We start from the raw sequence: 14,883 nt of genomic DNA, 5'->3' as shown, positions 1-14,883 counted from the left end.
AACAAAAACAAAAAAACAACCCCAAAAAACAAAACGGTGAAAAACAAAACCCTTTTAAATAGAATTGATGGTTGATGATGAGACTGCATATGTTCTCGAGGTGATTTATACTTTTATGGAGATTTATATAGAGATAAACAGAGATATATAGAGGTAAAATCTCTATTGTATGTCACGTGTGCGTGTGAGTTTGTGCTAGAAAATAGTTTTATTTTTTTTTTAATTGATTAAAAGTTCAAATATACAATAGCTTTAAGACATTCTTCTCACTTCATTACTGATAGGATTATTAAATATGTATTTATTTAACTGTGTTTCAAGTGCTATTTAATTTTGTTTCACTGTTTTTGTTATAACTATCAAATTGACCTTTAATTTGAAAGTTGTGACAGGAAATACAATGTTAACTCCTGCTATTTTAACGCTAACTGTATGGATACAGTAATTGGGTTTCCAACCAACTGACTGCCGACGTGTATTGGAGGGGCGTCGGTTGAACGGCTTTACTTTTCAAAACCTGGCAACTCTGTGAACTGTAGAGGTATGTTGTTATTTTGGCGCTTTAAAACACATACACAAGCGGACTGTTATGCTAGCGTGGCTAGCTCAGTAGCTCGACTCTTTCCTCCATGCCAGGCTTGACAGCATCTGCAAGGTTAGCTCGGATCGGTCAGTGCGCTAGCCTCTGGCTCGTTTCTCTGACATGCATTACCGACCACGGAAGAGTCATGCTAATTTTGTTAGTTAGCCTGTTCATCCCCAAGTCTAATTCATAAAAGTATTGGTAGATGACAGTAACTTTCTGTTTATTTGTGCTCCATCAGCCTGTCACCAAAGAAAAAAAGAAAGGAAAACACTAGCTGTTGTTTAAGTTGTTTTTGAATTAGCCCATCTGAGTGTTTTTTACTACGTCCTGCGGTGTAGTGACGGCTTTAATAAACGCCTGGAGATGTTGTTACAGGAAATGAAATCATATGTAGTGTTGTGACACTCTTGTTTTCTGTTAATAACATATCATGCTCTTTCCTTCACAAAACAACGCATACTAACACATCTCACCATTCACCCCCACCCACCTACCCTCCCACCTACCCTCCCACACACACACACACACACACACACACACACACACACACACACACACACACAGCCATGTCTCCATCAGTGCCCCTGCAGGAGATGATCCGGGCCATCAGGTCAGCCAGGACGCAGTGTGAGGAGCGGGGGGTCATTCAGAGGGAGTGCGCGGCCATCCGGGCACAGTTCAGACAAGCCGACAACGGAGGGCGATCGCACAACCTGGCCAAGCTGCTCTACGTGCACATGCTGGGCTACCCAGCTCACTTTGGTCAGGTGAGGGGATTTGGCTAATGCCTGTCATGGGGTTTCTTCGGGTTAAATGAGCCAGGGGAGGTGAGAAGCCGTCACAGTAGCTGGAGGGTCTGGGCTCACTTCGTCACACCATATCAGCCGTGAAGTCGTAATGTCCAGCACGTGCATCTTACAAGGAATGAGCACACAGTGAAGTTAGGCACGGAAATGCTCCCTTGTATTGCTAGCAATGTTGCTGGTATGTGCTTTGTTAAGCTTGTACTTTTACCGTTACTAGAGCACTGTGAATTGTTGTTAATGCCCTCAAGCAAAGTCTGCGAAAGCCCTCGTGTCTACGAGGGTGGACACTGGAACTGGGCCACTGAGGCCCTCCCTGCTGCTCTGGAGCTGAGACTGACCTCCAGTTGAGTGGTTAAATGGTAGGGAACTTTCCCGGGGGCATTACTTCACTTTCACTTTTAAAAGAGCTTTTGCTGTTCATACTAGATGGAGTGCGTTCGGATGATTGCTAGCCCGCGCTACAGTGAAAAACGCGTAGGATACCTGGGAGCCATGATGCTGCTGGATGAGAAGCAGGACGCCAGCCTGCTCATCACCAACTCTATTAAGAAGTAAGAATAACCCAAACTCGATGCTGTTGTCATTCATATAAGGTGGTGCAGTTAATGACAGATTCCTTAATGTGTAATTGTACATCTTGGAAGGTTTACTGAAATAATGATGATTTAAATAAAACACTGAATATTTTTATCTTTTTGTGTTTTTCAGTGATCTGTCAAACAGTAACCAGTACATACAGTCTCTAGCTCTCTGCACACTAGCCTGCATGGGGTCAGCTGAGATGTGCAGGGATCTGGCGCCAGAGATTGACAGGCTGCTCCGAGCTTCCAACTCCTACATTAAAAAGAAGGTGAGGACTTCTGCGAGGAATCAATTATTCATCCAGCAGCTTTTACCAATATTAATATTACTACCAGTGAGGTGGCAGTTTAAAAGCAAATCTGTATTGTGTTGTGTGTGATTTGGCAAGCTGTATGTTATACTCAAAACACTGACCTAAGCATGTTAATGTCAGGGATAATGTATTATGTATGTAGGATCCATTTGTGCAGGTTGATTGTTAAATATTCATCATAATCATCTAGTGTGACGTAGTACAACTTTTTAGGATGCGTACTGTTCCCTATAGGACTTCAAATCCTTCATGAGCTGTAAAACTTGTAACATCCCACCGTCATGTGCTTAGTGGACGTGTGATGTAACGCTGCTGATGACTTGTTCCGCTGTTCTTTCAGGCTGCTTTGTGCGCTGTTCACATCGTGAGAAAAGTCCACGATCTGGGAGAGCTCTTTACCAAAGCCGCTCGCTCGCTGCTCACTGAGAAGAACCACGGTTAATATACTTTTATGATGTACACAGTGAACTCGTCATGCTGTGAATACTATTTTCAGTTTATTTCTTATTGTTTTTGGTTTTCATTTGTCTTCAGGCGTCGTACACGGCGCTGTGGTGCTCATTACTGAGCTGTGTGAGCGGAACTCAGAAACACTTGAGCGCTTCAGGAAGGTATGAGGGACACACACACACACAGATTACTCTTGATCAGATGTTGTCTGTATTCCTACATGTGTGTCGCAATGTGGTTGTGCTGTGTGTATTCCAGACGGTACCAGATCTGGTTCAGATCATGAAAGGTCTCGTCATTTCGGGTTATTCTCCAGACCACGATGTGGCAGGAATCAGCGATCCCTTCCTACAGGTCGGATTTCATTCCACTAACCCCTTGCACATCCCAGCTACACTTTGTGTAAAGTCAGAGTCGGCTAGCAGGACTTATTTTTACTACTATGTGCTGCTTCATGGCTCGAAATCTTCAATTAATGTAGTTTAATTCTGTGTTACTAATACAAACACTAGATTATTGTCACCTCCCAAAATCACCTCCCATCCACGTGTTCCTTCTGTCGCGTCTCCAAACACAGGTACGCATCTTAAGGTTGCTGAGAATCCTTGGTCGCAACAATGAAGCAGCGAGCGATGCCATGAACGACCTCCTAGCTCAGGTATAGTGTTCACGTTCACCAAAAAAAGCTTTTCTTTGGCTCAGTTCACATCAGTCAGATCTGAAAAAAAGTTTCCACATGTCAGCCATTTCAGAATGAGCAAACATTTCATTTGACCAGTCACCTGTCTCCTGTTGTTTACATGACCCTGAAAGTTTACCTGAAATGCATTTTTATGATACATGAGAGCCAGCCAGAAAGTTCTTCTCAAAACTGAAACTGTTTCTCATAGAGATAGAGTTGAAGCATGTGTAACTATCTTATTTATTAATATCTATGGTTTCCTGTGGCAAATGGCATTAGTCACTCACTCATGTTGCATGTGTGACTAATTCTTGAGAAAAGCTGCAACCCAAAATCTGGCCTTTCTGCAGAGCAGTTTTTTTTAACTCTTTCCTCCATAAAGACAGCGCCCGTTGACGCCTCCTCTACCTTTATTAATGAATTTGGTACCCCCGTATATATCAGTAAAGACGTGGTTTGATAAGCATTAGAGTAGTTTCTAGTGTTTTTTCAAAGGTAGCTGCGTAGGCAGAGACCACCCTCACTAACGTCTGATGCAAACTCAGTCATTTTGTTCTATAAGTCGGTCGGAAACTTGACAGAAACTGCTCAGTTCAGCTTCACAGGGTGAAGAGTTAAAGAGCTACCAGTGCAGACACGTTTTCAGATATGTAGCTGTCGTCTTTGTTTATCTGATAATTGTAGTTAAAAATACCCTAGTTTTTAACTATACTCTTATCTAATTGGCACTGTACTAGCTGTGTGTCTGCCTGTTTGTGTTTACCATACAGGTGGCGACCAACACAGACAGTACAAAGACTGTGGGCAATGCTGTGTTGTATGAGACTGTTCTCACTGTGCTGGACATCAAGTCAGAGAGTGGCCTCAGAGTAAGAGACTGTGTTTAGTGATGTGAATACATTGAACATATTGCTGACTGATCAAATTATTAATTCATAGACATACACTTCCCTTTACTCATGCTGCAGGTTCTGGCCGTGAACATTCTGGGAAGATTTCTTCTGAACAATGACAGAAACATTCGGTTAGTTCTATTTTCCTCAGATCTTTGTTCCTCTTCCCTGTCTAATCCTCCCCTGTATGCATTCCTTCTCCCTTTCTTATCTCTCAGGGTGATTTCACCTTTTCAGGCTAATGGAAAACTCACTACAGCCAAAGAGCGAAATCTCCCAACAGGCTCTTATCGTCTGAGCTGACTAATTACTTTCTCTAGAGCCATTACTCTACAGCCACACCAGAAGGTCACGCTGCTCACTGCTCATGCTGAGCTCTCAATTTCAGACCATGTTATTTTCCAGCAGGCGCTGCTGCGGTTTCCTGAGGGTTTTATTGTGTTACAATCTTTTTCTGGGTTCGTCCCCATAAGGGCCCTGTGGGCAGACAGGTCTGTCTAGTTTCTACCCTCAGGTCCTCTGAATCTCTCTGTTGCAGAGTGACAGGTTTATTCCTGCAAGACCTGCCTGACTAGGTAGCGTCTCTCCTGCGTCCACATAAATACTTGATCAGTCCATGAGTTATTTGAAGTGAAGTGATGAATTATTCATGCTTGCAAGCTGAGAAAATTAAGATTTTCTTTTGTTGTTGATCTTTATTGTCAGGTTGAACATTTTTTGAAATCACATTTTAATAATTTATCCACTGGATGCGTTTCCACACACAGTCACTTTAGATGACCTTGGTGTAGCGAATTCGGCTTCATTATAATAGAGAATGATACTTAAAACTTTCAAAACATTCATTATTTTTGGCTTTCGTGTATGTCTGTTTAGCTATATCGCCATGACCTCTCTTCAGAAGATTGTTGGGACAGACCACAATGCAGTGCAGCGCCACCGAGGGACTATAGTAGACTGCCTGAAAGACCAGGATGCTTCTGTTAAGCGGTGATTTTCTTTTTTTCTTTTTGCCTAGCACAGCTGTTCAACATCTGTAGATGTTCTGTTAAAATGATTCTAGAAGTATTTGATTTCCTGTTATGTTTTTGATACTTTTTAATTGGCTCACATTAAGTAGTGATTGATTTTTTATAGATGAAATAACAATAAAACGACGTAACAGTGCCACTGACCTGGCAACATTAACATTCTGTATTTTTGGCAGGTGTAGCTTCCCACTGTGCTACTCACTAACAGTCTGAACCTCACACTAAAGCTTGATGCTAACTACCATCTCTAGTTTCATCATGTAGCCAAACAGATTTTATTGTGCTGTAAGAAAAACAAAATAATTAATATATATGTTCATATACAATTAATATTAATATATTGCAAACTAGTATATAGTAGTTAAAAAAAAGCATATTTTGCTGACTAATATCAGAAAAGTTTGCACATCCAGTCTGTATACTCAAAACTGTAATGCTGCTCTGGGACTATTTCTCCTTGGTGATATGTTTTCTAGTTGAAGAGTTCCTCCATGTATTTTGATCCAACCAGTGAGTTGTGTTACAGACAGATCAGAGTGTTGCTAAAGGGATTTTCAGCAAACTTGTAAATGTTGATGGACACGGAGAGTTTGAGCAAGCAAACATCTTATCAGCTCAGAACGTTTTGACCTGAGCTGTAACAGCACAGAAGGATCAGCTTGTATATCCAGCATTATCAGCGTTGTTTCTCTTTTCCGATCCATCCAGCCGTGCTTTGGAGCTTTCTTTGGCTCTGGTGTCAGCCTCCAACATCCGCTCTATGATGAAGGAACTGCTCAGCTTCCTCTCCTCCTGCCCCCCCGAGCTCAGGTCTCAAACTGCCAGCGGTATATTCAATGCTGCTGAAAGGTAGGTGAAATGCTGCAGAGAAGACAGTGTAATATACTTCATACACAAAGTGTATCTGCAGCGCTGCTTCAAGGTTTGTGAACCCTTTAGAAGTTTGTATATTTCAAATGAGACAACAATATAATATCTGGTCACTCTGGGGTCAGAAAAATTGTTATTAAATGTCCGTTTTAGCTGCTTCCTTTATACAAAACAGCTTCAACTCTGGATTGTTGATGGTTTACTTATGAACTGGTCACTTCAGCTCCAGCTTTTCTTTTAGATTGTGTTCAGGACTTTGACTTGGCTGTTTAAAAAACATTAACAATATTATTTAACCATTCTATGGTTGAACTACTTGTGTGCTGAGGGTTATTGTGCTGCTGCATGACCTAATAGCATTTTACAAACAAAAGTTCTGACAGTTTTTCTTTGCAAACCACCCACAATTAAAGGCTAGTCCTACCAAGACCAGCCCAAACCATGATGCTACCACCACCATAGCATACCTGCAGCCTTCTCATTTGTCTTGGTGATCTGTAGTACACTGCAGATGTGCAGCAGGGACTTTTTGTCCTTGCTGCCTTGCGTCCTGACTATTACAGGCCTCATTTTGAGCGAGCACTGATTTTTAATTTCCTCTTTTTGTCTGTCTGTTGATTGGTGGAGTTAGAAGTCATCCCAGAGTCCTTTGTTTGTGCTTTGAGTGTGAACATCAGAGTGTGAGGGATCTCCAATCTTTAAATATAAACAGAACGCCCACTCACAAGTCACTGTACTCCCACTAAATGAAAGCTTCTTATTCACCTTCATTTCATCTCAATAAGTTCATAACCAGATATGATCATTTCTTACCTGTGTCATGCGTTTTCTTCATCTTTCTTTTAAAAACCTGATGATTTTTTATGTCACATTTAGCCAGAGTTATAAAAAAAAATCTGATGGATTCACAGGCTTTTCATCACCACTGCATGCATGCGAGCACATACACTGTATATTCATGCGTATGACAAAATGCGGTGATGCAGCTGTGTAAGCCTTGAAGCTGTAACAAGAAAAGTGCCTGTGTCTACGCTGTATGCACCCATCTCTCTCTCAGTGTCCGTCTCCACATACACTGATATTCCTGTCTAAGTGGCACCGCGACTGAATAGCCTGCAGCGTTTCTACTGTGTATCATTCAACAACTTGAGGCACTTCTCTTTTTCGATGTGTGCTAGATGCAGTAGCGCGCGCGTGTGTGTGTGTGTGTGTGTGTGTGTGTGTGTGTGTGTGTGTGTGTGTGTGTGTGTGTGTGTGTGTGTGTGTGTGTGTGTGTGTGTGTGTACCACTGAGTTAGCTGTGTGTGTCTCTGTCTCTGTCAGGTATGCTCCCTCCCAGCGCTGGCACATTGACACCATCCTGCATGTCCTCACCACGGTAAATGCTGCCTCTTTTACAGGGTCCTCTTTCATAACTCTTTGTGAATGCATTATGATTGTGTTAAAATATGTTTTTAATACATTAGACTTCTAGATTGTGTGTACCTCATCTCTCAAGCTTTTAGATAACAAAGCTTTAAATGTTACACCGATCTAAGAGAATAGTTAAGTGTAAACTAGTCCTGTGCAGACAAAATGATGCAGGATAGAAAAAGTGCTTGGAAGAGCATAACTAGGAAGAATTAAAGGTTCATAATGTGTATTTATTGCTATGAAAATCTCCCCATAAGGGAGGTTGTTGTCTCTGAAGGAATAATGTAGGTTACCCCCAAATTAGCTGTTTTGTTTATTTTCTAGTATGGTGTTTTGTGTTTGATACCCATTCTGCCAGGCAGGGGGCGACGTGAGAGACGAAACGGTGCCCAACCTGATTCAGCTCATTACCAACACTTCAGAGCTCCACTGTTACACCGTTCACAAGCTCTACCGGGCTCTGCTCAGTGACATCTCGCAGGTCTGTGAGTCTGGATGGTTTCTGTTCTCAGAAGATCATTTCAGAATTCTGAGAATTCAAACACGGAAATTGGTCTCCTGTTTGATATATAATATAAAATCGTTACGGTCTGAGCGTATCAAACAATAAACTCGTGAAAAAAAAGCAGCTCTGACTGCAGATGTGGTGTCGTTAAACATGAGGATAATGATCAGACTTGAGTCAGTGAAAGTGGGTCTCAGTCCACAGCCTCACTGATGAGAGATGGTCATAATTTTGTGTGTTCATAGAGTTTAAAGTTAATTAGAATTTTTTGATAAATTTCCCTCTTAAGAGAAAGGGCTGTAATAGTCCTGAGTCAGACAGAGCTGCTTTGGCTTTACTGCTTTGCTTTCAGTTTGAAATTGGCTGATGCAGACGGCTTTATTTTCAGATCCAAGCTGGATGAGTATTTACGTATCTGCAGCCCAGCACTGTTTCCTATTTTTCCAGCATCTGGGGAAAATGGCTATGATATTTCAAACCGCAATGCAGGCCAGTCTGGCAACATCACATATTTTATGTGCTCTGTAATATTTATGTAATATTTGTATGTGCAGCAACCTCTGGTCCAGGTGGCGTGCTGGTGTATCGGAGAGTATGGAGACCTGCTGCTGACAGGAGAATGTCAGGAGACCGAACCTGTGCAGGTACACAGAGCACAGCAAACACTGGTTTAGGTTTTTATTTAATTCATGCTTGTTGCTCTCTGCTGCTCACTGCTGCAATAAATTAGCAATCCAAATTTTTTGTCAGATGATGTCATTTTAAATACACGTTATCTTTTAGGTTTTTCCATGTAAAAATTCTCCGGCACAAAGATAACAGTGTAATTTGCAGTCACAGCTACAGCTCTGAGCTGGGAATAAATAGGTAGTCGGCACGAGCAGGGAAGAAGGAAGGAGCAGCATTAGCAGAAATTCAAATTTGAAATTCTTCTGAAAATTAGCAATGGTGATAATGACAGGAGCCTTTTTTTTTTTTTTTGTTCAAATCTCATTAAATATTCATCCCCTGAATATTTTAGTAGTTCATGTCATTGGATTGTCTTCAAAATAGATCTCCTTGATCAAATGCTTCATAAACCCATAATTACACACATTCCAACATGCAGAAAAAAAGCTGATAAAGTCCATTGATTTTTTTAATGAAGCACTTTTCACTGTAAAACTGCATTGTTGTGCACTGTTGCATGGACGTAGCCACAGTGACATCAAGTGGCTTGTGAATTTTCAAATAAAAGCCTGAAGATCGGCGTTTTCAGTGCTTTAAAACCAGACGTGACGAGTAAAGGATGGATCTGACTGAAAAGTCTCACGCTCACTGGACAACTTGTCAATTGCACCATATTAGCCAATGAGCACAAGCATTTTTTTACTCAAAGGATACTTTGAATGAACAAAATTTACAAAATGGGCTTCATATTTCATTCATTTTGTCCCAAAATAAGTGATTTCCCTCATAAACTCATCAGTAAAGTGGTTACAGAGGTCAACCTATCAGGTGACATTTGACTCTGGCTAATGCTTGAGTCAGTCAGCCAGTACGGGGACACATATGCCGACATGTGTCTCTCTGATGATCTGTTTTGTAACACGTCTCTATTGTATAGCAATAAAACAAGTGACCACAACTTTTTCAGTAGCAAGTGTAACATCGCTGATCTAAAAAGACTGAAAAAAGTGTTAGTACAACATTACTTAGTTACTGACTGTGTCTTCTGATAATCTTCTCTGTTTGCTAAATAAATAAATTCAGCTGAAATTACGAGCACTGCGTTTCTTTTTTAGATTAAAAAATGTGCTGCCAGCTGTCAAACCTTGCACTTACATGTCTGTTGTTCAGGTCACAGAGGACTACGTCCTGGACGTCTTGGAAACAGTGCTACAGTCCCACATGTCGTCCCCGTCAACAAGGGGCTTTGCTCTGACCGCTACAATGAAACTCAGCACGCGCATCACTGAGAATGTGGAGTAAGAAACTCTTGTGTAGCAGCAAACAGTGACTGTGACCCTGTGAATCCCCTAACTGCGCCTCTTTCTCTTCATAACTCTACTCCCGACAGTCGAATCAGAAGCATCGTCAGCATCTACGGCAGCTGTATAGACGTGGAGCTCCAGCAGAGGGCAGTTGAATACAACGCTCTTTTCAAAAAATATGACCACATGAGGTACTGAAGGGAGTGGTTAGGTCAACATTTTCTAGAAAATGAGATGTGGAGCTGTTTTAGGCCTTTTATATATTGTCATTATAACCACTGAGGAATTTACTGAATAAAAATGTTTTTTTCTGACCAAAAGAGCTGAAATAGTCCTTCTTTTCACAGGGCAGCAGTGCTTGAGAGGATGCCTGTGATTGAAAAGAATTCACAGGGTCACACCAACGGGGAGACCATCAAGGAGAGTCAAACAGTCAAAGTCAAGCCAGGAGAGCCACAGCAGCCTGCTAACCAGGTACAAGGTGATGGGAAAAATTCAGTTAGGGTCACACTTTAGCCTGTTGAATAGATCAATCCCAGTGTCTGGGTCTGACCTCCTTTTTAGAGAGATCGCCCCTCTGGAGAATTTATTGTTTTAGTTTAGATTTCAAACTTAAGTTAATACTTGACCAAAGCAATAAGCTAACATAAAATTGCACATGTGATAGGGTAGGCTTTACTTCATTTTAGCTTGTCATTCTGTAATGGGCTGTGATTAAAAATATTGGTTTCACATTAACTCCACAACGCTTTATGAACATTAGTGGTTGTGTTCTCAGATCCTTTGCTATATTGGTATGTTTGCGGGCTTTTCTCTTGTCTGTTTTATTATGCAAATCAAATTCCAGTAAAGCTAAGTTTAACAGCTGTGGTCGGGTGTTAAGAATAAGGATTGAAACAAAATGGGTGGGTCTTATTCATTCAGCCACTTTCATGTTTATCGTAGTATTTTGGACATTTTTCCAGAGCTGTTTTTAGATAAAGTTTATTCTGTTAAGCTGTCTTTTGCATATAATAATAATGTGCAGTCAGCTGGATTATCTCCTCCCCTCTGTGGTGTCTCTCAGGTGTGTGATCTGTTGGACCTGCTGGGTGGCTCTGAGCAGCCTCTGCAGCCCAGCCCGGCATTAGGCAGCGCAGCTCCTCCCATTCCTGTCAGCACACCCAACACTGTTGGAGGAGACCTCCTGGATCTGCTTGGAGGGTTAGAGCCCACTCCCATCACGCCAGGTCTGACCTTCACATATACACACAACAAACTACAGAAACAGGAAACAGGGCGTGATTTTTAGGCACACAGCTAGAGAATTGGTTGAATCGGGTCACTGGATAATCTCTGGAATGTCACGATAATTAGAAGAAACCAGGTGGATAGGGTTGAATTGAAGTTTGCTCTTTAAGGGACTGATGCACTCTCCGTGGCTAAATACTGATTTTAAGCTAATGCAGCCTTCTACACTGTATTTTCCATAGTTGCCACAGTGACTGTGTATGAGAAGGACGGTGTGACTGTAACACTGAGTTGTGAGAAACAGTCCGATTCAGGCCTGACCGTCACACTCACCGCCTCCAACTCCACTGAGTCAGACATCAGAGGCTTCACCCTGCAGGCTGCAGTGCCCAAGGTTTGTATCAGTACCAGCAATAAAATCCTGCTAATCATTCACTGATAGATGATTAAACTGCTGTTCAAGAGCCACCGTCTGCCACACATTTAACCAGTATGTGCGGATTATAGCAGGAGCGCAGTGGCTGCTGTGAGATTACTGTTTCTGAGGCTCTGAGATTTTTTTTGTGCAGCTTGTTTAGTAAAACCTTTAGAAGCAGGACCTCTGCATTTCTAATGTCCTGCCCTACAGCCCTACTGATAGGTGTCACTTTTAGCCCCTGTCACGTCTCATTGGTAAACACCAGTGCAGCAAATGGATTTGAACAACGTGTGTGGGTTTGGGTGCTTTCAACTTCAAAGCTTCATTTGATCCTCCTTCCAGAGTGTCCAGTTACACATGAAGGCCCCCAGCGGGGACTCTCTTCCTGCAAGAGGCACAGCTAAAGTGACCCAGATGGTGGTCCTCAACAACCCCAATAAGGTGGTGTAAACACACACACAAATAAAGCTGGTATTCACCTTCGGCTCCCAAAATATCTGAGGGTTTGTACTGCTTGCTTCAAATCACCTGTAACATTTCAACATGATTCAAATGTGGAATTTCTATCTTGCCTAAGCTGCTACAATTCCTCTTCCTGAGGCAGTCCTTAGTGACTTTGCCAGTGTGCTTGGGCTCATCATGTTAAAAACGTTCACGGCTTTTAGACAGAGGCTCAGATTTGCTTTAATCAGCCTTGAACATCAAAGGACTAAACAGGCCCGGCCTTGCTTAGCTTCCAATCAGTTTAGATCAAGTGTGCTTGGTGCGAACCTTTTTGATTCTCAGTGGGCAGCACCTGTAATGTCACGTGACAACACAGCCATCTTGGGTTTGAATCCACTGGCCAGCTAGGCTGTGTGGGGTTTGCATGTTCTCCCTGTGTTTGTGTGGATTTTCTCCGGGTTCCTCCCACAGGCCAAAGACATGCAGTTGGTGAGTGTAAATTGGCCGGTATGAGTGTGAATGCTAGTGTGATTGGTTGTTTGTTCCTTTGTATTAACCCTGAAACAGACTGGCAACCAGTCCAGGGTGCACCTTACTTCCCAGTCTTTGACAGCGGGTATAGTTCCAACCCCCTCTGACCTTGAATTGGATAATCAGAAGAGAATGGATGGATGGTGTGTGCAAGAAGACAGGAACCAGAAGCAAAAACTCCAAACCATAACATTTCCAGCACCCTGTTTCAACTTTCTCTCCAGAGCAAGTTGTTTCAAAAGGCCTGATTTTTGTCCTTATATTCATTGGACTTCAAATTGGGGTTTACTCGCATCTATGCCATTTGTACATGAGTTTCCTTATAGTCATGTGATTTATTTCAAAGAATCTCCTATGCTCTTATACTCATGCTCACTTTCAAGGACAAAGAGAAAACCAGAGCCGACATGTCAGAGGTTTACGAAACAAAGGTTTCACCTGTGACTTCCTAAAGAGAAACCAGTTACTGGCAACTCATCTGGAAATACTGGGTCATATTCATTTTTTTCACATTTTAGGTGTGATTAATGCAGAGGTGTATTTACTGAAGGTGTTTTTCATTTAAATCATGAGCACGACAACAAAAATGTGTTTTTATATCAGGCACTTTTTAAAGAGATCCAAATTTTTGCTTCCTAAATTCTGTCAAAAAGCCAACAGGTTCAGTGGTTGCACTTACTTTTTGCATGACTGTATCTGCAATCTTTCTGTGTCAATGCTAAAATACGAGGTGTTTTCTCATCTTGAACAAATATCTTGTATTTGACATGATCATTGCAATATGTGCCCCACGTCAGGCTTATTGTATTCTAATCACAGGAGACGTAGTGCTCAGTGTAGTAGTGTGTATCTAAGTCCTGCTTCTCCTTTCAGGTCAATCTAAAAATGAGGCTCCGCATCTCTTACACCAGCCAAGGATCAGCTGTTCAGGATACGGTCCAGATCGACTCCTTCCCTGGACTCGGTCAGTGATCTCAGCCAATCAATGCAACAGGACTGAGACACCTGTCTGTGGGTGAATGAGCGGGCGTCGTTTCTCTCTGACGCAGCCTTTCTACTGACACACCCTACACACTGCCGGTCCTCGGTTACCCTGATCTCTTGTTTCTATGTGTAAGAAACACGGTTCTCTCAGAAGCCTCGTGTATGGAGTTGCATCTGTCCATTCCTCAGGAATAGATCAAGGAGATTATTGGAGTGGACACTGGAATATGCAGGTACAAAATGGAAAAACATAAAATACTTTTTTTAAATGTTGCATCGACAACTGTCTATTAGATATCATTCAGGGTTTTTGTTTACAAGCTGCTACAGCTGATTGTATTCAGTGTTTCACTCCACAGTAATATAAACTTTGAGGGGCTTCTGTCAGTCATCCACCAGATCAACACACACACACAGCAGTTTATGCATGCTTTTAATAAATTTGTCTTTACACTGATTGAGAGGAGGCAAACACTAATTAATGAGCTACTACAACTAATTTATTATATCAGATACACATCATTTTATTAGGAAACGCAAATATATGAAATTTGGATGAAAGGAAGCTTTTAAACACAACCTTGAGTCCTTCATCTTTTTTTTCCCCCTTTATTCACCTGATCAGCAATATCCATGTCCTGAACCATTCCTGTGCCTTTCATCCTCTCTTAAAATGTAATATTTAGCTTTTGAGGCCAAGATTATTTAACTTTGAGTTGTTTTGTTTTTTTAATCACTCCCATACAAGGATTTTCCTTAATGCTATTCTTTGTCTGTTGTTTACCAAAATGAGTTATTTTCTGATGTAAGTGTATGGTGACGCAAAAGGAAAAACACGCATGATGCTGTCTGGAAAATCTATATTTTAGATATTCAAAGTATAAGCACAAGAGTTTTATGACTGTAAACAAAGCCAGCATATGACTTTGATAACTCATCTTAACCCCTTTTAAAACCACTCCGCGTACTGGATGTCAGCAACGGTGCTCTACATGGATTTCACTGGAGTCTTTACCAGACTGTTTGTATCACTACCTTAACTAAATTATAGACACAGAAGGAATCATTTGACAGCAGTTTGGATTGTCTTTCAATCTTCAATTTCATGTCATTTTCTAATTAAAAACTGTTTCCAGAATCCTCAGCTGTGACTTGATTTCAGTGTGTGTGTGT

At 41.6% G+C, this 14,883-nt stretch overlaps 1 protein-coding gene across 2 annotated transcripts; it reads left to right on the top strand.

Annotated features, from left to right (window-relative positions):
* The first annotated feature begins 396 nt into the window (after positions 1 to 396).
* Positions 397 to 14,848, top strand: ap1g2 (adaptor related protein complex 1 subunit gamma 2). Of its 2 annotated transcripts, none has more exons than XM_085437880.1 (22): positions 397 to 541; positions 1,151 to 1,353; positions 1,819 to 1,943; positions 2,101 to 2,242; positions 2,628 to 2,724; positions 2,822 to 2,898; positions 2,996 to 3,091; positions 3,315 to 3,395; positions 4,190 to 4,288; positions 4,388 to 4,443; positions 5,189 to 5,302; positions 6,052 to 6,192; positions 7,536 to 7,590; positions 7,984 to 8,106; positions 8,685 to 8,774; positions 9,970 to 10,097; positions 10,190 to 10,294; positions 10,451 to 10,577; positions 11,170 to 11,332; positions 11,576 to 11,727; positions 12,094 to 12,192; positions 13,600 to 14,848. In XM_085437880.1, exons 2-22 carry the CDS (start codon positions 1,153 to 1,155, stop codon positions 13,696 to 13,698), a joined length of 2,370 nt encoding a protein of 789 aa, XP_085294006.1. In that variant the 5' UTR covers positions 397 to 541; positions 1,151 to 1,152; the 3' UTR covers positions 13,699 to 14,848. The 2 variants fall into 2 exon arrangements, with proteins under 2 accessions (XP_085294006.1, XP_085294007.1); XM_085437881.1 differs by lacking the exon at positions 397 to 541 and adding an exon at positions 600 to 655.
* Positions 14,849 to 14,883: the final 35 nt, after the last annotated feature.

Source organism: Copadichromis virginalis, linkage group LG18, assembly GCF_057382275.1.
Source record: "Copadichromis virginalis isolate Kocher_CV1m ecotype Utaka linkage group LG18, C_Virginalis_male_GT1.1, whole genome shotgun sequence".
NCBI classification, from domain to species: domain Eukaryota; kingdom Metazoa; phylum Chordata; class Actinopteri; order Cichliformes; family Cichlidae; genus Copadichromis; species Copadichromis virginalis.
This window is presented reverse-complemented; position numbering and strand designations above follow the sequence as displayed.

Bases quoted from the DNA above. Each gene is read 5' to 3' on its own strand.
- ap1g2 (XM_085437880.1), top strand. From the start codon at position 1,153: ATGTCTCCATCAGTGCCCCTGCAGGAGATGATCCGGGCCATCAGGTCA. The intron at 3,092-3,314 runs GTCGGATTTCAT...CTCCAAACACAG, and splicing joins TCAGCGATCCCTTCCTACAG to GTACGCATCTTAAGGTTGCT. The intron at 5,303-6,051 runs GTGATTTTCTTT...CGATCCATCCAG, and splicing joins CAGGATGCTTCTGTTAAGCG to CCGTGCTTTGGAGCTTTCTT.